Consider the following 23,760-nt stretch of genomic DNA (forward strand, 5'->3'; position numbering starts at 1 on the left):
GAGGGAATGGCCTCAAGTTGCTCCAGGGAGGTTCAGGTTGGATATTAGGAACCATTTCTTCTCAGGAAAAGCAGTGAGGCAGTGGCACAGGCTGCCCAGGGAGGTGGTGGAGTCACCGTTCCTGGAGGTGTCCAAGAGCCGTGTGGATGTGGCACTGAGGGCCATGGGCAGTGGTGTGATGGGCTGCTGGTTGGACTGGGTAGTCTTAAGTGGTCTTTTCCAACTGTAATGATCCTATGGTTCTGTGAATTATCTTCATCTTGGAAATCAGTTGTCCCTTCATTGCTCCCACTTGCATGGCTCACTCTGCCTCTACATTTGCTGGATTTTGGAAGCATCCCTGAAGACACTGAGGCAAGCAAGCTTCCCTGATTCACCCCATCAGAGTATCTGACTTACATAGGCAACTTCTGTCTGATTCCCGCAGTGGTCGGATGCTCTGGAGTAGCACTTGGAGTGGATACATGCCCAGGCCACCTGGCCCCAAGCACAGCCCCAACTTAAGGCCACCATCCACTTTGTAATCCTACCACAGAGAATTTGAGAGCATTTGGGAACTGTGGCGGTCGCTAAGAAAGAAGTCGCATTTTACTGTGGGGACCAGAGCTTCCCGCTGGCCGGCAGCCAGGAGCTTGCTTCATCTCTGAGTGCTCCCTGTGCATTCTGCTCTGCTGCCCCTCTCCACGGAGGTGGTGTGGCAGACACCTCTGTGCAGCCTTCGCCTCCCATCAGTGCCATCAGAGAACCGCCCTGGGGAGCCTGGGCTGAGACATGTGCATGTGTGTGTGAGAGCACGTGCGTGTGCGTGCGCCTGTGCACACACAGCTGTGTTTGTTTTGTGCTGGATATAGGAGAAAACAAGATTATTTATGTTCTAATAACTGTGTGTTCCCTGCGCGAACTATTTTCTGCTCTGATTTATTGTTCTCTCTAGGCCTGCCCGCAAGCATTGTTCTTATATTTGGAGCCGGTCACACTTTTTTCCATCTGCAAATGGAAATCTTAAATCTAATGGCGTATTAAATAACAATTTAAAAAACAACAACAGACCAACAAAGCAGATTTGGGGGAAGGAGGAGTTTCACTCCTCTGTTTTCCCATTGTTTCTTCTCTCTCATCTTCCCTTTCCTTTTACGCTTTCTCCCACCCACCCTTTTACCCGTTACATCTCTGGAAGGCAGAGGCTTTTCTCCCTTCTGCTTCTCAGGAGTTTTGACTCAATCTCAGACAGTTTTCACGCGGTCTGGGTAAAAATTCTTTTAAAGTCTTGTCTTCACATCTTTCCCCTTTACTCAATGTTTTAAATTCTCCTCACCAGCTCAGAGTCTCAGTCTTTTTTGAGGCGTGAAATCCCCCCCAGCTCTATTGCCCACACAGCAAAAGGAGCATGAACAAGGCAAGAGACTGTGTAAGAAAACCAAGGGAGAATAACAACAATTTGGTTAAGAAAAACGAGTCATCCAGCACTGTGCCACAAGAAAACAAACAAAACAAATCCAGAATGTATGTATTTTTTCCTTTCTTATGGGCCGTATCTATCAAGCAAGATAACATCTTGTGCTGTTATATTTGTTCTCTAAACTAGATGCACAAACTGCTCTGTATGTAGCCTCCAGGGATGCTGTCACCACACAAACGCTGTCATTAAAGTGTTGGTAGGAGGTCCATTAGAAAATGCCAGGAGAAAAACAGCTGGGGGCTGGAGGGTCTTTTTAGGAAAAGCAACTAATGCACAAATCTGGAACAGCTGGGTGCTTGGAAATTAGGACTCTTTAGGAGGTCTCCCACACATCGCTGTAAAACTGCAAGCTTGCTGGAGTTTTTTGACCCGTGCTTCGCTCTAGATATGCTCCACGTCCTCCAGCTTCTCTGTCCACTTCATGCTAAGCCTCTCTGTGGCTGTAAGCCTCTGCCAGTTAACTCCCCAATGGTCTCTGGGCAATGTCTCCGTGCTCCTCTGTCTCTCCTTCCAATTCTCTTGGTTTCTTGGTACTGTTTCAATCCCATATCTCAGCTGCTCAAGAGGAAAGAAAATTAGCTTAGAGGATTCCTCCCCTCTTCCATCGGCTGCCCCTATTATTTACCTCATTAAGAAAAAAGCATATCCAGCTGTGGAGCTAGAACCAAGCCTGCTGGAGTTCAAGGGGCATTTGGACACCGCTCTCAGATACACGGTTTGGATTTTGGGTGGTGCTGTGTGGAGCCGGGAATTGGACTCAGTGATCATTGTGGGTCCCTTCCAACTTGGGTTATTCAGTGGTTCTGTGATTCTATGAAAAGGATAACCATAAATTATTAACTCTGCAATACCTTCAGTGTTAAGACTAAAAGAAAGACTAAAACTGAACTAATGCAGAAGTCTTGTCCTGCCCGTTGTTCCAGAACAGTGAATTCTGAGGGTTTCTGATCCTGAAAAATCAGGCGCTTTTGGGTAGAGGCCTCTAGAGGTCACCAGAACAGAATTAATAAGGCAGAGCGAAGCCCAGATAGGGAGCGTAAATTGCTTCGTTTCCATGGAGACTACATACCTGTCTGTGTCCCCTCCCACAAGCAATCCAGACATCGTTAAATAGCGAATAACATCAGATGCCAGAAAAACCATAACCTCCTGGACAAACTTCGCTGTACAGAAGTCAGGTCCCTTTCGTGTAAGAAAGCAGTCGCTACATTGGCATCTCTTGTCAGAATCTCACCCGCACACTTCTGTAACAAAACCTGCCCTGGCACAGCTGGAGTCTGGGCTCTCTCGTGCCCCACATCTGTTAGCCCAATAAACGCTATGAGTGTCACCAAACCATGAAGGATGCCAGTTCTATCCCTAGCACTGGTGCAGGAAAGCAGTAACTCAAAACAGAGCACAGGCTGCATGTGCGTGTTGCATAACTGGTAAAGACTTCTCTACTTTTCTTTTCACCCTGTGAGTTATTGTCTGAAGAGGCAGGGATCCCCGTAAAGAATGAAGTTGCCTTCCAGGTCACTTATTCTTACAGAGAAGGTTTAGAGAGGAGCTACAATTTAATTATGATTAAAAGGTTGCCGTGAGGCCAAAGGCCTCATCTGCTTCGTGTAAGAGCAGAAGGAAAAGCTCAAGTAATTTTCCTGAGCTCTCTCCAGGATTTAGGAATGAAGCAGGCTGTGAAGGAGGGAGCTGGGGACAGCTGAGGTGAATATTTATTACAAGACAGCAAACAGAACCTGGTCCTTTCTGGAGAAGCTCCTCTGGAAAGAGCAAAGGTATTTATTTTGGGGCAGCCACTGGAAGGGAGGCCTGTGGTGTTTCTTGCACAGGCTTTCTTTTTTTTTTCCTCCCCTGAAAAGCCAGAAGAGTTGAACATAGCCACGTAACCTGTGCCTTGTGGGGTCACTAAGGGCAGTGTAGGGGCACGGAGCTCCTTTGCTGTCAGATACAGGGTACTGCTGGCCCAGGACAGGGAAGTTTTTTCTGAATATGCAGCATGAAGCAAGAAATTGTCCCTTCAACAGACTTTGTAGCCACTTCCACCTTCCCCTGTGGTCCTGCCTTGGCTTCAGTGGCAGCAGGTGCTTTGCACCCCCTGTGTCCTGCTCTGCGAGCAGTGCAGTAATAGGATCGCCCTGAGCGTGCTCGCTCAGATTAGCACACGTTATTTTTGCAGGCTGGAACTGTGATGCTGCAGCCTGCTTGGAGTCCATGTGTTGGTCCCTAATCCCAGGCAAAGCCCTACAGAGGTCAGCAAGGCCACAAACAGAGGAATGTGCCCACCTGAAAGAGATCAGGGTTGTTTTCATTGGGGCATGTCAATCTCAGAGAGGAAACGTTTGTAAGAGTCTTACAGCCATCATAGAATTACAGAATCATAGAATGGCCTGGGTTGAAAAGGACCACAATGATCACGTAGTTTCAACCCCCCTGCTATGTGCAGGGTCGCCAGCCACCAGACCAGGCTGCCCAGAGCCACATCCAGCCTGGCCTTGAATGCCTCCAGCAATGGGGCATCCACAACCTCCTTGGGCAGCCTGTTCCAGTGTGCACAAATTAATGAGGAGCTTCTCTTCTTCTCAGTTCTCTTTTCAAAGTAGGGTCCTGCAGAACATTTGCTTCTCCTTCCTCCTCTCCAAACAGCAGTCTCATCAAAATTTCTCCCTGGCTGCCATCTGTAACAAACAGAACACCACCCCTTTTGCTATTTACAGTACGATTAACCTTTAGCAAATTAGCCTGTGAGCATCATGAAAGGATTAAGGCAACACACCTTTGACTTGTTCCCACTGTGCAAGTGGTGCAGGATCAGGGCTGTATTTTTCTGTTGTCTGTACTGGCAAACTGGGCAGCAACAGGGATATACACATTGAGAGATTCTAAGAGACACGATCCAATGGAGGCAGCCCCGGCCTTCCTCTGTGTGTTTGTGCTTCCCTTCTGCTGAGCGGGAAAGAATGGTAGCACGAATATGGAGCCATGCCCCAGCCACCTCAGCTTCATCTTGTAGCTTATACAGCCAAAGAAGGAAGTGGCTGCCAAAATATCAGGCTGTGATGCACAGCAGCAGCGGTCAGGACACATAGCCAATTTTGCCTAGCACTGTCAGATCAGTCCCAGATTTCTGTGCGTGCATCTAGGAGGAATAATGCATGTGCAAGGAGGCCAAAGCTGCTGGAAAGCCTTAGACCTCTGGCCCTTGTGTAGCCAAGTGGATCTGTGCAGAGGCACTGGACGTGCCCGGGTTATCTGGACGGCTTCCTGCTTGCTGCCTGGCCTCTGGGAGCAATCAGGCAAATGAGCAAGTTCTTCAAATTCCATCACAGAGCTCTGATGGAAAAAGACGCCTTCTCCAGGGGAATCCTGCCTCTGCTCCTCTTCCCACACAGCTGTAACTCCTGGCAGAGAGGCAGGGCAAATAGTAAAGACAGCAATGTCTTCAGCCAATGCAGCTGCAACTGCCAGAGTTAATGTCCCAGAGTCCAAAACCTCAGGACTCAAAGCTGCAGCAGGGGATGACCACAGCACAGTGGCACTCAGACTGGCAGGTAATGTTTTCACGTGATCAGCAGCTTTGAGTCTTATGCTATCCTTCCGACATAGGATTGTCCTACTTTACCTCTGCCACCTCCTCCTTGGGCAGCAAAATCACCAACAACGAGACAATTTCAGCTCAGGGGATAGGGATTTTGGGAAACAGCTTCTCTTCAAACCACAGCACCTCCACCTCCTCCGTGTCCTAAAACTTTAGCAGAACAGTAATTGTTGGTAGTGCCTCACACTTTTATTTCTTTAGCACCAAGATTCAGATGGTATCGCAGAGCAACACTCTTGAGGCAAACCCTGGACAGTTCCTTTGCTTGCAATTTGGTGTAAACCACTTCCTTACGCTTCTTCAGATCAGTGAGCATTTGAACTTAATACAAGTTAAACAACATATTTAACCTTATTGTGAGTTCAGTCCATGCGTGGCTGGGTCAGGGAACATAACCCTGTCATTCTTTCATGATAAAATGTTTACCTAGAATGTCTTTTACAACAGGAGAATGGTTTGGACAAGAGAGGGAAGGCAACTTTGGGCTTGCAGCATGCTCTGACCAGGCAGAAACACAGCCTGAGGTGCTGCAGTGAAGCAAATGAGTAGCAACAATTCAGCATTGCTAGGAGGAAAGGCTCAAACAGCATCTTTTGAGGCAGTGAGCTCCAAACTCTTCACGCTGTCATGGTACAGACATTTCTAACAGTGTTCAGAATAGCCAAATAGCTGGTGGGGAGGAACAAGGGACTGGTCTGGTTTCAGACTCACCCTCCATATTACAGCACTGCCTGAGCAGCAAGGTGTCTGACCGAGCTCATGATATAATTGAAGGTTGCAATTTTCTGGTGATAGCACTGCAAGACCACACTATGAATTTAATAGTAATAAAATGAATACAAAGTATAGTTGATGCCAGACAATGAAATGAATGAGTGTAGTAAATAATTAACACAACCATGTGTCTTCTTGTGTAATTGATGACCAGCTCCTTACTTAATTTGCTGCACAGAACATGAAAGAGGAGTGACGAAGGTAACCTGCTGGTGATACAGGCATTATTTGGAAATTCAGGTTGTTCCTTAGGGCTCTGATTCTTGACCAATTCAGTAGCAAAATGCTAACAACACATCTAAAGCCAACAGGAACCATAAAGCAAAGTCTCAAGTTACTCACACCGTATGTGTCAGTAAGTTTGTGGTAGTATGTCAAGTTGTGATACGTCATACAGGGCTTTGGGGAGCAAGCACATCGACTGCTTGTGGGGGTGACCACCTCCCGCAATGGCAGAGTATCCATTGCCACTGCAGCTAAGCCATAGACGCAGAACTACACAATCACAGAACCATTAAGGTTGGAGAAGACCTCTAAGCTCACCCAGTCCAACCAGCAGCCCATCACACCGTGCCCACTGCCCATGGCCGTCAGTGCCACATCCACACGGCTCTGGAACACCTCCAGGGACGGTGACTCCACCACCTCCCTGGGCAGCCTGTGCCACTGCCTCACCGCTCCTTCTGAGGAGAAATGCTCCCTAACACCCGGCCTGCTCCCACAGGGACTGTGCCTCAGAGCCCTCAGCACGCAGACGTTCTGTCCATTACGAGGGATGGCCAACCTGGTGGGAAGGCTTGACTGCTAGCGCTTAGAGTCAGTTTAGAGCCCGGGGAGCAATCGCTTACGTAGGCCTACAGCTATGAGCTTTTTGCCAATTCACAACGAGCCAACCTGAAGTTAAACAGTCTTCTAAACTCCGCCCTCACGGAGCGAAGCGCACAGACGTGCAACCACCGCCCCGCCCGCGCCGCGTCCCAAATAACGTCACATCGCGGGGGGGGGACATAGCGCGTGGGCAGCTCCGCGCCCTCGGTTGCCAGGAAGTGACGTCACACCAGCGCGACCAGCAGCTGCCCTCGGCGCGCCGGAAGGGCCTTGGCGCCGCGGTGACGTCTGCGCTTCCTTCTTTCCCAGCGAGGCAGCAGCGCAGGTGGGTGTTATTCCGCCGCGTTCCCCCATCCGCCGCCATCCGCGCTTTCGCTGCGGCGGAGCCGCCGCTTCTGCCTGTCCTCGCTCTTCCCCACCTATCATCTCTCTGTCCCGGGGAGGGGAGGGGAGGGGGGAAGGGCCGCCTCGCTGTCGCCGGCGGTAACGGCCGGTGCGGCCCTGCTGCCTCTTCCCGCAGAGCGCCATGGGCCGCGTCATCCGGGGCCAGAGGAAGGGCGCGGGCTCCGTCTTCCGCGCCCACGTGAAGCACAGGAAGGGCCCGGCTAAGCTCCGCGCCGTCGACTTCGCCGAGAGGCACGGCTACATCAAGGGCATCGTGAAGGTAAGGGGGGAAGGGGGCTGTGGGCACCCGCAGGGAGCGCTGGGCCCTGAAACTCGTAACCTCACCTGTGTGAGGGGCTTGAAGTGCCGTCAGTTGCTCTCAGAGCTGACTCCTGTAGGCTGCTGACGTCTTGTGGGATCGGCTGTCACTGAGGAGCTTTCTGTAATGCAAGAAACGTGAGTGAGGGGAGTTGTGCTGATAGTAGCGTACACTTAAAAGAAAGAACCTTCATAAGTACAGCCCGCTGGGGCAAGGTGGTACCTTTTGTCTGGGCTTTGATAGCGTTTCAGGCGGAGTGCTGCAGGCATGTTACTGATCAGTATTATCAGATTCGGAGTTTCCCAGATAACCTGCACTAAATCTTAGAGGTTTATTCGCTTATCAGAGAATCATAGAATGGCCTGGGTTGAAAAGGGCCACAATGATCAGCGAGTTTCAACCCCCCTGCTATGTGCAGGGTCGCCAACCACCAGACCAGGCTGCCCAGAGCCACATCCAGCCTGGCCTTGAGCCCCTCCAGGGATGGGGCATCCACAACCTCCTTGGGCAACCTGTTCCAGTGCGTCACCACCCTCTGTGTGAAAAACTTCCTCCTAATATCCAACCTAAACCTCCCCTGTCCCAGTTTAAAACCATTCCCCCTGGTCCTATCACTATCCACCCTCATAAACAGCTGTTCCCCCTCCTGTTTGTACGCTCCCTTCAAGTACTGGAAGGTCACAGTGAGGTCTTCCCAGAGCCTTCTCTTCTCCAAGCTAAACAAGCCCAGTTCCCTCAACCTTTCCTCATAGGAGAGGTGCTCCAGCCCTCTGATCATCTCAGTGTCCCTCCTCTGGACTCATTCCAAGAGCTCCGTGTCTTGTACTGGGGGCTCCAGGCCTCTATGCAGTACTCCATCTGTACATCGTTGTGTGTTGGACTGGATTCTCTTCTGAATGAACTAAGTGAAGAAGAAACAGCGTGCACTCCCTTGTTTTGGGGGGAGGGTAATATAAATTGGATATACTTGATACCAACTGGAAGTTTAGAAATGCTTGCAAACGGGGTCACTGCTCTGTGATAGAGATAGGTGAGGTGGTATTCTTACACATGAATTTATTTTCAATTTACTTCTGAAAAAATAAAGATTGCCCTAAAAAGGTGGGCCCCGAGTGAGAATTCCCTTAATAGTAATCATCTTCGGTTTCTGTAGTTCTTGGATTTCTGCTGAACCTGTGACAAATTCTGTATCCGGAGCACATCTTTGTTCCCACAGGACATCATTCATGATCCTGGCCGAGGTGCTCCCCTTGCCAAGATAGCGTTCCGTGACCCGTACAGGTTTAAGAAAAGGACCGAGCTGTTCATTGCTGCTGAGGGTATCCATACCGGTCAGTTTGTTTACTGTGGCAAGAAAGGTGAGTGAAGACCAAACTTGCATTGCCTGAGAGGTTTCAGGAGGTTTAAAGCAGCTGTTGTCTGAATACATAGAGCATGGGATGCTGAGGTGCTGCTGGGTGCTTTTACAAAGGCCGTAGCTTCAGTTACTGTAAGCAAACATATTTCCTTCTTGGAGATGGAAGTCTCATACAGCCTGTTTCAGCAAGCCTGACTGCGGTGCTCTCAAGTGTTTGGATTGTTTTATCTACACAGGCAGCTTTTGCCTGCCTTTGGGTTACAGTGGCTGTAGAAACTTGGATTGCAACTGAAATAAGTGCCCCCGTCTGTTGGTATGCGTGCATGTATGCAATGCCCTTCTGTGCATAGGGAGCCGTGTTAAATAGAGTTGTGGTCGGAGTAGTGTCTGGGAGCCTGACTGAAGCAGCTGCTGCTCTGTGATTGTTCTTTGCAGCTCAGCTGAACATTGGCAATGTCCTGCCTGTTGGCACCATGCCGGAAGGCACCATCGTGTGCTGCCTCGAGGAGAAACCTGGTGATCGTGGAAAGCTGGCCCGTGCTTCTGGCAACTATGCTACCGTTATCTCTCACAACCCCGAAACAAAGAAAACCAGAGTGAAGCTGCCCTCTGGCTCCAAGAAAGTGATTTCTTCTGCAAACAGAGCTGTTGTCGGTAAGCGGGGACAACCAGGAACTTGTCTTTCAGCTCAGCTGGCGTGCAGCTCAACGAGCTGTCAAAGTAGGGGCCCTGTTCCCACTGCTAGCTAGAGAGCAGTGTGATTTAGAGGTGTATTTGACTAGACCCAGGATTATGAACGGATATGGTCTTTGGGCGGATGCCTAACTTGTATGTTATAGCTGCTTTACTTTTGGTAATGGGAGCTTAAATTTAGGGATGCTTTGAGCTAGTAAGAAAGCAGAAAAGTAAGTGCTGTTTACTTTCAAGAGATTAAGGAATTGCTGAGCTTGTGAAACCTGCAGATCTTTGGGGGGAAAAGTGAAATCTGCAGATATTTGGGGACAAAAAAGAAACAGAACCCTTAGGGTTTTGGTACTGAAGCTGCTATGGATGTCATCAGTTAAAGGAAATACTCTGGAAAGCCTAACAGTGAACAGCAATTCCATTATCGACATCAGCATTCAGTCTGTGGCCTCTTCACTTAACAGACCTCTTAATGTGCAGTCAGGTGGATAACTCCATCCTGCGTGTGGCAACTGGAAAACAGTGGTTCAGACAGACAGTTGGGATTGTTTCAGGGTGGTCTTTATAAGCTTGTTCTTAAGATTGAAGATTTCTTAGGAATTGGTTTTGTTCTTCAGCATTTTCTCCCCCATCCTGCCTGTTGTACTTGCACATCACTCTTGCTGTGATGAATTTCAGGAATTGTTGCTGGTGGAGGTCGTATCGACAAGCCCATCCTAAAGGCTGGCCGTGCCTACCATAAATACAAGGCGAAGAGAAACTGCTGGCCGCGTGTCCGTGGTGTGGCCATGAATGTGAGTCTTCACTTTGCCTTTTTATGGCTTAAAAAGGAATTGCTTGGCATGGTGGGGGGTTGGCGTATCGCAGAGCAGGCTACCAGGCATGTTTTTAATCAGGGTAGTTATCAGCACTTGGTAGTTACTGTGCTGCGTCACAAATGAAGCAGTTAAACTTCTTGTTCCCTCAAATCAGTTTATGGCTGCTAAACGATACCTTTGTTGTACGGATTGCTTGACTTCTGTTTCCTTTCCCACAGCCTGTAGAACATCCCTTTGGTGGTGGTAACCATCAGCACATTGGCAAGCCTTCAACCATCAGGAGAGATGCTCCCGCTGGGCGCAAAGTCGGTCTCATTGCTGCTCGGCGTACGGGTAGACTGCGTGGAACAAAGACTGTGCAGGAAAAGGAAAACTAAAGACCCAGTATGGAGCTTAAAGAATAAATTTTTAAAACTTAGCTTGTGTGAAGTTCAAGTTATCTGTTGCTAAAGTGCTGCTGAAAATGGGGATAATGTTCAACAGAGGAAGGTTTTGAGTGGAGATAAGGTAGCTTTCTCTACACCACCTGCTCCCTAACCCCTAAAAAAGCAGATCAGATGCTCTTTCTGCCAATGCTTTCATTCTGTATGCAGGGTTAGAGCCTGGAATGATACTCTGTGTAGATGCTCTCCTGTCCAGATGTTCAAGGGGATCGTCTTGTTGACACTATATGGCCTAGTTACCTGGCTATAGAAGCCTGACAAAGCTTTTCTAACCCATCAAGAAATCCCTTGAGTACCCGGTTCAATCTGTCCATCTTGCCAAAATCATTAGAAGGTACTGATTTTTCTGAGTTTGGTAGACTCCAACATTGTTTTCTGTCTCATAAGAAAAGCTGTTGTCTTATGAAAAGGCAGCTTTGCTTTTTTATTGTGGGGGAGAGAGGTTGAGCAGCAATAATTGAGGTAGATGATAGAAGTTGTTACTGCAAAATAGTTTGAATTGCTCAGCTTTACTCATTTGGCCTTTGGAGAAGTAAAGCTGTCAACCTATCTAAAACTGAAGTTCTCTCCTGAGCATTCCTAAAGCAGAGTTGCATTCCTTGTTCCTATTCCTTGCCTGTTTTCTCAGTGGAGATGGGCAGCCCACAGCACACTCTTCATGTGCCTTGTGGGCTCATGGTGATCTGGCTGTGAGTTGCCAATGTATGCACCTACTGCAGCAAAAATTACATGCAAAGATCAGAATGCTGCCTACCTGCTGAAGCTCCAGCAAATTTCCAGTCCTATTTTGCTACCTTGGCATCATGTCCAGGCTATCTGATACGGACTTGCTCGCAGACCTTCACATTTTTCTCTTCCCTGTCAATATCAGCTCTTGTATAGCTGGACGTGGTCTCAGAACAGGTACCAGTTGCTCTAGGCCAGGTGCTCCTACAGTGAGGTGGTGATCCTTGGAAAGATATGACCGTGAGATAGAACCAAAAAACCATTTCTTCAAAGCCAGATTCTTTCCCTTGGAGGCATAGAGCATTTCACGTAGGGCAGTCAGAGTCATTCCACTGGTCCTGAAATACCAGAGCCAGCCCTCCACATACAAATACAACCTCTACCTAAAACAATTTCACTTTAAATTCACGCATTTGAGGAGTCTGTAGACTTGATTCTGTTCTCTTAGCCAACTGAGGAACAACTGCCCTTACTGCATGCAACGAGGTTGGACTTCTTTATGTCTCCAATTCGTAGCAAACTTCTTTATAGTGACCTCAACATGTACACAGCGCATTCTAACTGCTGCTTTGGCAGGACGCCTGGAAACAAAAGCCATGGTTGTGAAACATCCCCGAGTATTGATTTCAGACATTACCCCAGCACGGTGTCAAACAGGGAGTTCATGCCGGGTGAGCAAGGCAGCGTTCAACACATCTACTCATGAATGGTTTACTCTGTACATAACCACTGGGACAGTAACACGTTTGCTGAGGGCAGCACAGCTTTCTGCTCTCCATCCACAGCCGGGGGTCCCTGCAGCCCCAGCACCAATGCCCTCTATGCTGAGGCCTTCCTGGCTGCAGCCAGCAGTGGAGGGCTGCCTGCGTGCTGTTGAAAGGGGCACCCTCTGTGCTCCTGCCTGCATTGAGGAAGCTATAACACAAAACCCTTTGGAATGTAAATCAGCAAAACAAGCAAGAGCTTTGCTCAGTGGAAAAAAACACAGCACCGTTGCACTGTTGCGTGCTTTTTCTTCAATCCCCATAGAAACTCACCACGTGCTTTCATATTGGCTCCTAGTAACTGTGCTTTAAATGTACATCATACAGAGCAGCCCCACACTTGCGCCAGCTGTTACCGTCAGTGTGATGGATCACACAGTTCATTGCTCATATAACCACAACACACTGTCGAACATCAAACACTGCAGCCGCGTGCTCATTAGAATGAAAAAGGAGGCAGCTGAAATCTCCAGTAATGATCAGCAGGATCTGAAATCTTGAAGTGAAACAAACTGTTGGCAGTATTTTAGGTGTTTGCTGGTTATTTCCAGCACATGGGTTTGCTGGAAGAAAAGCAAAACCAAAAACCAGCCACATAGCAGTGAAGCACTGACAGTTTTCTTTTAGGAATGCTTCCCATTTCCACCTGGTGAAAGGAAACACTGAGTTTTATACATTAGCAGGTACCGCAAACCCTTTCATCACAACCTAACAACCCTTCTGATGCATCGCTTGCTTCACCAACAGTTGGCCGCCTGATGCCTACCGTACAGCACGCAGCTCCAATTGCACCAGGACGCAGATGGCACAAGCAAGGCTCCATCCACACGCAGACAGGCAGGGCTCAGCCTTGGAGCTTCTTATGCCATCCCACTGGGATGCCTGCAGTCACCACCTGCTTCTGATTCATCCAAAGGGTTGATGCATTTCATAGAGTCAAAGAACCATTAAGGTTGGAAAAGACCTCTAAGTTCATCCAGCCCAACCAGCAGCCCATCACACCGTGCCCACTGCCCATGTCCCCTCAGTGCCACATCCACACGGCTCCTGAACATCTCCAGGGACGGTGACTCCACCACCTCCCTGGGCAGCCTGTGCCACTGCCTCACCGCTCTTGCTGAATCCAGGAATCCAACCTGAAAGGAAGGAAGGCTCCACAACCTGCCACACAAGGCAGAGAGGGAAAACAAGGAAATGCAAGAAAAACTTGTGCAAGGCAGAAAAACACCAGAAAAACTGAGTTTTGGGAAAAAATAAGAGTCCCTTGTTGTGCTGCCTTGTTAACACGCTTTCTTCTCCCAGTTGAGCATGAGCCCTCAGGTGGCAGTGAGCTGCTGAGATCCATGCAAGATTCATCCCAAATTCTTACTGCTACCAACACGCCAACAGCCAGAGGGTTCGTGTGTGTGCCCACTCAGGTGGATCACACTGAAGGAATGGAGAGATGCGATCAGCTTGGGTGTTTTACCTGCTAATGTGGACATATTAACTTTTTTGTTAGATTATTAGTATTTAACATTGGTACTACAAATTCTCAGCAATTTCTCATTGTTTTGCACTTTCGTGTCTTCAAAGCGAGTGCCAATAGCAGGGGTTTCCATTCGTTCTCCCTTATACCCATTTCTAATGCATTTTACGTGAAGACCTTTGCTCTGATAGCACAAAGCAACTGAGTAATTGGCACCTTAGGGAGGTGCTCAGTGCCTTCATCAGCTGAAGAATCATGAATGTGGAGGGCACCTGTCCTGGATGAACACTTTTACCAGGGGAGGTCAAGTGTCACCTGCAGAAACCTTTGGCTTTCAGCAGCCATGAAGAGTCTACCAACTCCTGGGAGTGTTTCCACGCAGCAAACCACTCCAGTGAGCACCAAGCAACCACAGCAGTCTGAAGATGCCTTAACAGATTCTAAGGCCACAGGGAACCTGGCTGCTTTTCTGAGATGAGGAGACCCAAACTTCATTCTCCCGTCTTCATTACAGTCTCCTCCATCGACAAGTTCACCATACTATATTTTAATGAATTCAACACAAGACTTCTCCACTAGGCCCATTCTTCAATTAAGTCCACATTTTATTTATGGTTTGCTGTTGGTACTTCAATCAGATTTATATACATAGTCTAAAACCTACATCAAAATAATTTTGACTGCTCTGAAGACCAAGAGAAGTGACACAACTGAAGTTTCCTTCTGCATCTCTACGATAGGACTACATTCCAATAGCAGCTTTTCGGTTTAGATTGCAGAAGAAAGCCAGCACCAGGTGCCTCACAGACTCCAACTGGAAGGGTTACAGAGTTTTCTTGCAGCATTTCAGTCTTAAACACAACCGGGGTAGCAATTGGTAACATTCCTTTCTAAATGAACAATCAGGCCCACACACAGAACAGTAGAATTTCTCATTATGAAACCCTCCCTTTCTGGCCCCTCAACACATCAGAATAGCTGGAAACCGGTTCACCTCCCTGTAATTGCACTATTTAACCAACGTCTGTCGTGAAGTACTTCATGTTGACACACAGGATGGGTACGGAGGTAGCATGAGAGACTGGGTGAAAGCGTTCCTGAGCCCATCACAGGATACCCCTTGGAAAGGTGTGTTCCTTAGTTTTAATGTGAGCACTCTTGGGCTCAGGTTCAAACGATCCCCACAGGATCCTCACTGCAGGAGGCAGGAATCGCCCTCGGCCCAACCGGGTATTTCATGTGATCCTGCCAGCCTGGCACTGAGGAACCCATTGTGCTGTTCGAACCGCTTCAAGCAGCTCACGGGGCTCTACAACGAATGTCGAGAGGTAGGAAGTACGGATAGAAAAAGTTCGTGGGGCCTCTCACTCAGCCTACCGTTGGCCTGTATTTGCTGAGGGGATTCCGCTCGTCGGATCTCAGAGGAGAAAAGCAGTAGGGAATGCTTTATATACCACTTCATCCCTTCCTGCACGCTCATGTCTCAGCACTGGGGAAGCTGCGGCTTACGGGGGCTCGGGCTCTGCTACCGAGGGGGACCAGGCCAAGTGCACCAGTGTTGCTGGTACATGCTCCCCATGGGCATGAAGTAGCATAGCCTCTCCCTGCAGCAAAACATTCCCATTTCTGCTCTTCCACACCTCCTGTCACTCGACATGAAGGTGAGATAGAATTTGCGATGCTCACATTAAATCTCATTTTGAAGACTCGGTTTCTAAGTTTTTGGATTTACTTCCAGGCGTTGGAGGACTCTAAAGCAGTCATCGGACACTTAAATATCATCAAGTATACTGTGAAGTGCCCAAGCTTTCAAGCCAGCCCTCTTTTCCCAGTACAGACTCCAGCCAGCCCCCTCTAACACTGCTATTCACCTGTAGGATCTAACTGCTCAGGACAGAAAACGGAGCAGAACAAAAATACACAATAAGCTGGAAGCTATTTGAATTCAAGACCACCATCGGCACCCACAAAGCTTTCTCAATGCGTTTTGAGGAGATTTAGGTGATGACAAAACCCACCTGGCCCAGACCGGGGCTGCTGCCACAGCACTCAGAAAGGCTCCAACTCGAGGAGCGAGGTTGGCTCATAGGAAATAAGGAAATATTAACTAGGAAGTGACCCCAGGATGACAAACTTGGTGTGAAAGCATTGTGAGAAGTTATCGATGCGAATTTGAAGTTATGGATGAGAATGGAGCAGCCTTTCAATGATTAAATGATTAAAGCTACGAAAAAGGCTAACATCTTTAAAAGCTGCACCCACAGAGGTATCGTGATGGAAAAGGAACATTAACTGCTCTCAATGGCTCAGGTGAAACCACACTCGTAAAGCATTCATTCAGTTCAGGTCATTTTATAAAGTCAGAAACAGCACATCGTAGCAATGGGAATAGGAATGAGGTGTAGGGAATTGACTTATACTGGTGGAAAACCAATCGTTTGAAGATTTTGCTTCGATACGGGCTGTGCATGCATGAGGGAGCTGCAGAGCACACAGGTGACACAGCTTGGGGCAATACAAACAGCTACCAAAATAGCAAGGGGGCAAGTTAAGAATAAAAAGAAATGTTATCCAACATTACAGCTTGTATACATAGGGAGGGAACGATACGGTTTTCCTGCACTAAATACTCACCCACGGTTGGATTCTGTAGGACTTCATCAAACCCGTTAACTTCATCCCATTTTCAATATTCAAGGTTAGCTTGTTATTAAAACTAGAAGATGTTTGCACGTCATTTTCAACATTAAAGAATGACTCCTGTCACTTTAGAGTTGTGCTGATCAATATAAGGCTATATTCAATTCATCAAAGGAAAGGGCCTGTAGGTCTGATTCTACTCTCAAGAAGTGGCTTTAAGGAAATGTAAGGCTAAAAAATCTAGAACTGGGTATTTAATGAAAAGTTAGCCCTTGTGCAGGAGTGTTTTTCTCCTCCAGAAACTGGTTCATGTCGGCAAGTCAGTGTAAACAAAGCAAGTAAGATAGCACACTGACATCTCACACCAGCTTACGTGGGGTGCGCTGATCCTCACAGTACATCAACCATCAAGTGCCAACATCAGCAGGACTCACACTAACACCACTGAAATCCTTGGATCCTGAAGTCGCTGCAGCCTGCATTGGATAATCCGACTACAGGACAAGGATCTCTGAAGTGGAGTGCTGGAATCTACGTCAGCGCACTTCTGAGAACAGCCTACTGTGCTAGGAGCTACAAGGGCAGGACTGGACACTTTCTACTGTATAACAATAGATAAAATAAACAAGGCTATTTGGCATTTAAAAATGGCAAGTCCAAGTGAAGCTTTTATACCTCAGAAACAAAAGGACAGTTACAGTACAAGCCTTAAAAAGGTACAGAGAGTAAAAAGTGACAGTGCTCAGACTGGGTTAAAGCCCTCCTGGTGCAGCAGGACTTCCTGGCCTGCACACAAACGCGTTAATGCGGCAATCCCTAAAGACCAAGAGAAGGAAGAGGCAACGAACACCCTTGAGCAGTTCTGAGGGCATACACAGGGCGTGTTGCTTGTGCTGCAAGGATCTTTACTGCACCGGTGTCCTGATTCTAGCTGCAAGCCAAAGGAAACGCTTGCTGTTGTCTTGCTTGATAGATTACTTGCAAGAGGAACAGCAATCACGCACGAGGATACAGCTGGATTTCTTTCAACTTATTGTTTATTACAGTACTGTTCTGCAGCATGCAGTGCTTACAAGATGTTTACTACTTGTCCCCCAGAAAACCTCTTTTGTTTTGCTCTAGAGAGATGGCAGGTTTAGACCTTATCCCCAAGACCTCATGGCTGCGAGAAGAGCACGACATGAATACGATGGAGAGCACAGGAGGTGAGAAGAGAGGGAGCCAACGTTACTGCCTTCCTGATTCACACAATTGGACCACAGTGGGGCCACAAGTGTCAGGAACTGCCCCACTGCTGTGAGAAGAGTGAGGTTGGCACCAGCGTCTCACCCTCCCCAAAATTAAGGTACATGCCTTTACCATAGAAGTGACTTGGCTTGCAGTGTGGACAAAGAGTTTAACTAAACATAAATGCCTGCAACTTCTCTGCAAATTCCCTAACGTGCCACTTTTCCCCTGTAACTTACATAACTAACCTTTAATTTCCCTTTGTTTCCATGCAAACCACCGCTGTGAGCCTCACTGCGAGGGCTACTAACTGAAACACAATCCAACAAATGCACTGAGCCATTCTGCCGTCGCACAGCTTATCAGCCTGTTCATTCCTAGCAAAAGACTCGGAGGTAGACAGGAATTTATTGAAACCCAAAGTGAAGCGAATTGCTACAGCAGCCCATTTTTGCCTGGTCGGCTTTGGCAGAATGGCTGATCTTGTTCTCTCCTGGGATTTAAAAAAAAAATATATAGAAAGGTTTGGAACCTTGGATGCTTTTCCATGGAACGTATGCCAAAACACACAAGCTAGGCACAACAAAATGGCCGAGAAAGCCTAATAATAACAATAACAATAATAATCTTAACAAAATTTTCTCGTGTTCTCTCAAAATAAAGTTTCACTCTGAAAATATGAAATGGTGCTGTGGAATTTCATTTCTTTCTGGCTCAATTTCAGCGAGATACTCTAGTTTTAAGAAGAGAGGACCTGACTCCCCAGAGCTGGTAGTTAGGGAGAATTCCAGTTCTGCAGAATTCCAAACCAAGCTATGTCCTTTGCTGCTTGCACGTTGCCATACAGCAAGGCGATGCGCATCAAATGAGCTCTCGCTGAACCCTGTGCCATCTCGTTTGTCAATGGGGTAACAGGGGTGCGGGTGACCAATCTCTCCAACCCAAGCTTAGTACATTTACTGATACACAGCAGCAACAACGTTCCTTTTGTACATGGCAGTACTGCTTTTTCAACACTCAAAGTAAGAAGTGTTAAAAAGTTACTAAACAACCACAATCCAATGGTACAGAGGGAGAAATTCTGCTTGGTGAAGTTACAGATTTCCCACTACATCAAGCTACACACTCACCACCATATAACGTCACTTAGGAACGTTCAGTTTCTATGCATTGGATGTTACATTGTCTGGAACACGAGCATTTGCTTTACTACTTATTGGCTTATTTGCGGAAGACCAAAGATTCCCTAACAGCTGTCCTAAACAAACAGAAAACTGGAATTGGCGATGGGGGAATTCAATCTGTAGGCACTTTGAGGACTACTGCTTTAAAGTGTGCCATCGACAATGAGGTACCGTGTGTCGCCAGAAAATGACCACCGCCAAAATGCTGCGACACTCACATGCATACGAAACTTTTTGCTTGTACAATATTTGTTAAAGACAATTAAAAATTGTTCTGCCCAGAGTGGCAAAAGAAAGAGCATTGCACCTTTTACTGTAGCTGTTTAAAAGCAGCGGCTGCAACAGACAACACAGGCTATCCTTCTTCCGAGTCACAAAGACGCACCAAAGTCCTCAGTTTGCTGTTGCAGTCACCTTCAGTTCAGGGGCAGGGCTGTAGATGACTGAGAAAGTCACAGCCTTAAAATGTCACAGGTTTTACACGTCTCTACAATCATTGCACTATTGAAAGTGAACACATTTGGCAAGGCTGAACTAGAATATTATATATTTTACCTATATAGTAAAAAATACGTAATAATAATCACCTCTGAGATAGCTCGTTTAACAATTACTGGTCCAAATAAATAGGAACTATTTCAACACGAGTACTCAGGCCAGCAATTTTTGAGTTAAAACTTTCAAGAAGCGTTCCCAAACATAAATGGGAAAGAACTTTACCCAAATTGACTAAGTCCAGGTAAAATGGCGTTACTAAAAAACTATGAAAGAATCTGAATTAACTTGAGCACTGAGAAAACATGGAAGCATAAAAGTGATCGGTGCTACATAAGCATATTCTAACATCTTCCGTGTCCCTAAGAATGCCTAAGAATGCGCCTGCGACTGAATTGTCCTCGGTTCGTTTCCAAACTACAGACCTTTAATCAGATAAGCAGCTTTGTTTCTATCAACTCATTTGTAAAAAACACCATCAAGCTTGTGCTCATTAAATATACATATGTATATATAAAAACGTACAAAAAGTACAAGATAAATCACATTAAGAAACTTTTACAGTGTAATTGTCCTGATTGTTTTATTCTGATGGGCCAATTGTTTATTTTCTTTGTTGTTTTCTTTTTTTTTTGTGCACAGAAATCTCAATGTGACTGTTGTTCCAGAACTCAGCATAGTGCCACTGCACAGAATTCACCTTCCTGTGCAGTCCATTAAAAAAAACAAAAGATGACAAAAAAAAAACCCAAGACACACCACAGGACAAAACGTTCTTCTTAAATCAAATTCTATTTGTGAATTCAGCAAAATAATTTCTATAAAATAAAACAGCAAAATATTTAAATAGTATAGGGTGGGCTGTATCTGTTTTGCAGGGGTATTTGGTTTTTAGACAGGTTCCAAAAAATTACACACATTCAAGTTACCAATTTTCATTTAAATACAGTATTTACTGATGCTTTTCTCGAAGTCTTTAAACAAATGTTTATTCTGGAATAGAGATACCTCAGAATTGTATTTGACTAACCAGTAGTTTCTCTTCTCATTAAACCCTGCTTCTAATGTTAAGATCTCCTGCATATGGATAAAGAGCTAAGACGATTCTCGCTTTCAAGTAGAACTGTGAACGAGCAGAAAACCAGCAAGTTAACTTGGTGCAGTGGCACTCACAAGTACTGTGTGATTTTGTTGACTTCCACTTCACTGGGATGCAGTAGAAGGAAAGTGTTAGAAGTTTATCTAATAAGCTCTACCAAAGAAACAAAACAAGCACACCAAATACAGTCTATTATGCTCCAGGCATCCTGGCATAGCAAATTTTTGCATATTTGTTTTAAATCTTTTAAATTCCTATTACTGAAAACTAAGTGTCCTTTATCCCACCCAGAGACAGAACTGTCAAACATCAGATGTGAGGAACATATGTGAAACTGAAAACCACTTGTTTGTTTGTCACATTTTCCCTCCCCGTTTTATAGTCTAGGTGTAAGAAGAAAAAGTTCCGAGCGATACAGTTGTCACATTGGGACAACTGCTGTCACTTTTTTCCCCCCTCGTTGGCTACACTAACTTGGTGTGAAGCCATGCTAAATGTTACAGCATAACTATAGCTTCAAAGTGATTAACCTAATACCAGAATGAAAAAGGCAATGAAAAAAGATCTAGAAACAATGTTACATCACCAATTTTCCACATCAACCAAATAATTAAAAGGTTACCAGCCATTACGTTGCTCATAGTAAAATCGACTCCAGTGGCAAAGAATTAACATGAAACTATTTTTGTGGTTGACATGGATAGGCTTTTTCATAAAGGAGTTGATCCAACTGCCGTGAGGCAGGCAACACTGGTCGCAGAGCGCAGCAGATATATCAAGAAATTATTTTTTGTTTTTGTAGATCTGTGAGTCTCATCAAGACAAAAAAAATGTTTCTCGCTTAAGAATTAACAGTCAAACATTAATATACTATATACACCTTTGCCATTTACACATTAGCATCAGGCCATTTATTACAAAACACTATACACTTTCCACTGCAGGCGGGTTATATATTGACAGCAATTTTCTGCAGATAAGACAGTGAATAGACTCTCCACTCCATGTTGATTAGGAATAGTTTTTCTAGTTTTAAATATTAGCCAGACACAGAGAAAGGTTGGACTGTAAGGCCTGGGTGCACAGTCTTGATGGAGCAAGTTAATTGATTATGTGCATTTCACTAATCTTTTGTCTGAGGCGGGGAAACTTCTTCACTGCCTTCATAATTTTCTTGTGCTCGTTGGCCAGTTCGCTGAGGGTTGTTCATATGATGTGCTGCCGGGCCTGTATATGGCTGTCCATGCACATGGTTATTCTGGAACAAAGCAGAAACGTTTGGAAAGGACATTAAATCTGTGGACAGTTTCCTAACCAGTTACAGTGAGAAGCATCACTGAGCACACCCAACATCTGGTGTAACAGCATTTGCGGGAACATACATGACAGCGTTGTCATTCCCCTGAATCACACCCTTCACTTACCTTTTTAACCACCACTGTGTAATTAGATTCTCAACTTGTAAAACTACAATGATCAATTTAACAGTCATTTTAGTTTTTGACTAAAGAACATCTACATGCAAAGCAAAAGCAAGAAAAAAAAGGCTGCCTGTGTGCTCTGGATACTGAGCTGTGCACATATTTTATAAACAGATTCAATCAGTGTGCATGTTTTCCCTACGACAATGGAAAAAGCAGACCTGTATTTATGTAACACACACTGATCTATGGGCAAACTTTAATATTATAGAACTGAATGAAATCTAGACCAGTCATTTTCTCCAGATGCCCTGTCCCAATTTAAAAAGCTATTCACACACCTGGCAAATGATAACACCTCATCTACCTATTGTTTTACAGAGTTTAACCAACTGTGGAGAAGTTAGAAACACGAATTAGGAATTGTGTGCATTAGTGAAAAATGCCACCTACTGCAAGGAAGTGAACACATCACACGGGCAATGGTGGGGTTACAGTACGTGTCTGAACTCAGGAGCTCAGAAGGGAGTGGGAAAATCTGCACAACTTACCAACTGCTCTGCTGAGAACACCAAGTAAGGAAAGCAAGATGGAGGGAAAATGGGTTTGGGCAGGAGAGGAAATTAAATTAGCAGATTCAGAATAAATAGAATTAATTGGAACAAGAAAAATGGAAACTAAGTAGGGGACCTACTAATTTAGTCAGTTAAAATATCTGGTAATGATTTCTTTCAGATCTGTCTCTCCACTGAAAGTTTAACTAAGCAGCCATTTAGCCTGAAACAGATTTGTATTTTGTATGTACTTAGAATTTGGAGATCAGTGTTCATAGCACAAGTTACATGCAGCAAAAATATCCACTTTTGTGAAAGCCTTACAATCAACTCTAACTGAAAATCAGGCCTTGGGCTTGATTTTAAATTTAAAAAAATGATAAAGCAACTCACAAAACATCAACACAAACAAATAACAGAATCTAATTTCATATGTGCAGGCCTGTGATGACATCTGTCCCCCTGCTGTTTCTATGGATGATTTATCTCTGATCTGGTAACGTTAAAATAAAAGTGATGGGGACACTGTTCCTGGCAAAATGGATCTGAATCTTTATTTCTCCAGTGGTGATATTTGATAGTAACACGCTTCTGGCTAAATGCCTGTAATGAGAGTTACCATGAATGCTAACGTTAAAAGCTAACCCAGGGCTCTGAGTAATTCTTAAGCTCTTACCTGTTGATACTGGGAACCAGGTGAATGGGGATACAGTGGTGCATCTTCAGGTGGAGAAGACTCATGTTCATCTGGAGCATCAGGATCATCCGGTTCCTGAAGTTTTAAAAAAACATTAATTTACTCAGATAAAACATATTAAGATTATCCTATTCAGAACCAATGCTTTGTGCAAGCAATGCTTTCAGGCATGCTCTAAGAAAAAACACTCCCCCACCCCCAGTGTCACCTGTAGCTTGTATTAGATAAAATTATACAAATGATACAGTGTGTGTATATATAATAATAATTTGTATTAGGATTACTATATATTTGTATTAAAAATCCCCACTATCAACATAGTACTGGAGAAATAGACTTTTTAATCATTCATAATCTACTTCAAATGGTCAGTTTCAGTTCTAGACTAATTCTTTAACTGATGGATGTCTATAAAACCAGTAATAGAAATGGATAAAACCATGAGTACATAACTAAAGCTAACAAAAGTATAACTCCTTATCGATCACTAATTTATAGATATATTTACTCCCAAGTTTTTACCCCACGTTGAAATAATTCGTTACCTCCTCTGGGCAGAGTTCACAAGCTTTTGCAAGAGTCATTCTAGCACTGTGTGATCTCTCTAGGAAGTAGCCATTTGATGTTTCATTGCTTTGTATCGGTGGAGACCAATTATTATAGGTGTATTGGGGATTGCCAGTGTACGGTCTACGCTCAAGCTCATCTCCAAGCCATTCTACTGCCCAGGTCCATTTTCTCTTCAAATCTCCATTACTCTGCAGATACAAAGTTAGCATTTAGAAATGATTTTCTCTGTCCTTCAAGAGAGGTATACTTTTTCC

At 45.5% G+C, this 23,760-nt stretch overlaps 2 protein-coding genes across 6 annotated transcripts in view; one reads left to right on the top strand and one right to left on the bottom strand.

The window, feature by feature from the left end:
- The first annotated feature begins 6,953 nt into the window (after positions 1-6,953).
- RPL8 (ribosomal protein L8) lies at positions 6,954-10,636 on the top strand. Its single transcript, NM_001277728.2, has 6 exons — positions 6,954-6,981; positions 7,177-7,320; positions 8,576-8,717; positions 9,152-9,370; positions 10,079-10,194; positions 10,437-10,636. Exons 2-6 carry the CDS (start codon positions 7,183-7,185, stop codon positions 10,593-10,595), a joined length of 774 nt encoding a protein of 257 aa, NP_001264657.1. The 5' UTR covers positions 6,954-6,981; positions 7,177-7,182; the 3' UTR covers positions 10,596-10,636.
- Positions 10,637-19,938: 9,302 nt separating this feature from the next.
- USP9Y (ubiquitin specific peptidase 9, Y-linked) overlaps positions 19,939-23,760 on the bottom strand; it is a 98,429-nt gene continuing 94,607 nt past the window's right edge. For 3 of the 5 annotated variants that reach the window (XM_015301738.4, XM_015301733.4, XM_046911562.1), the window contains 3 exons: positions 23,482-23,694; positions 22,916-23,011; positions 19,939-21,522 (listed from right to left, as the gene is read on the bottom strand). In XM_015301738.4, coding sequence (XP_015157224.1) covers positions 21,388-21,522; positions 22,916-23,011; positions 23,482-23,694 — 444 coding nt within the window. In that variant the 3' untranslated portion in view covers positions 19,939-21,387. Of the gene's footprint in view, positions 21,523-22,236; positions 22,248-22,915; positions 23,012-23,481; positions 23,695-23,760 lie in introns of all 5 variants that reach the window. The other 2 variants (XM_040665015.2, XM_015301742.4) reach the window with 2 other exon arrangements.

Source organism: Gallus gallus, chromosome 1 (genome assembly GCF_016699485.2).
Source record: "Gallus gallus isolate bGalGal1 chromosome 1, bGalGal1.mat.broiler.GRCg7b, whole genome shotgun sequence".
In the NCBI taxonomy this organism is placed as follows: domain Eukaryota; kingdom Metazoa; phylum Chordata; class Aves; order Galliformes; family Phasianidae; genus Gallus; species Gallus gallus.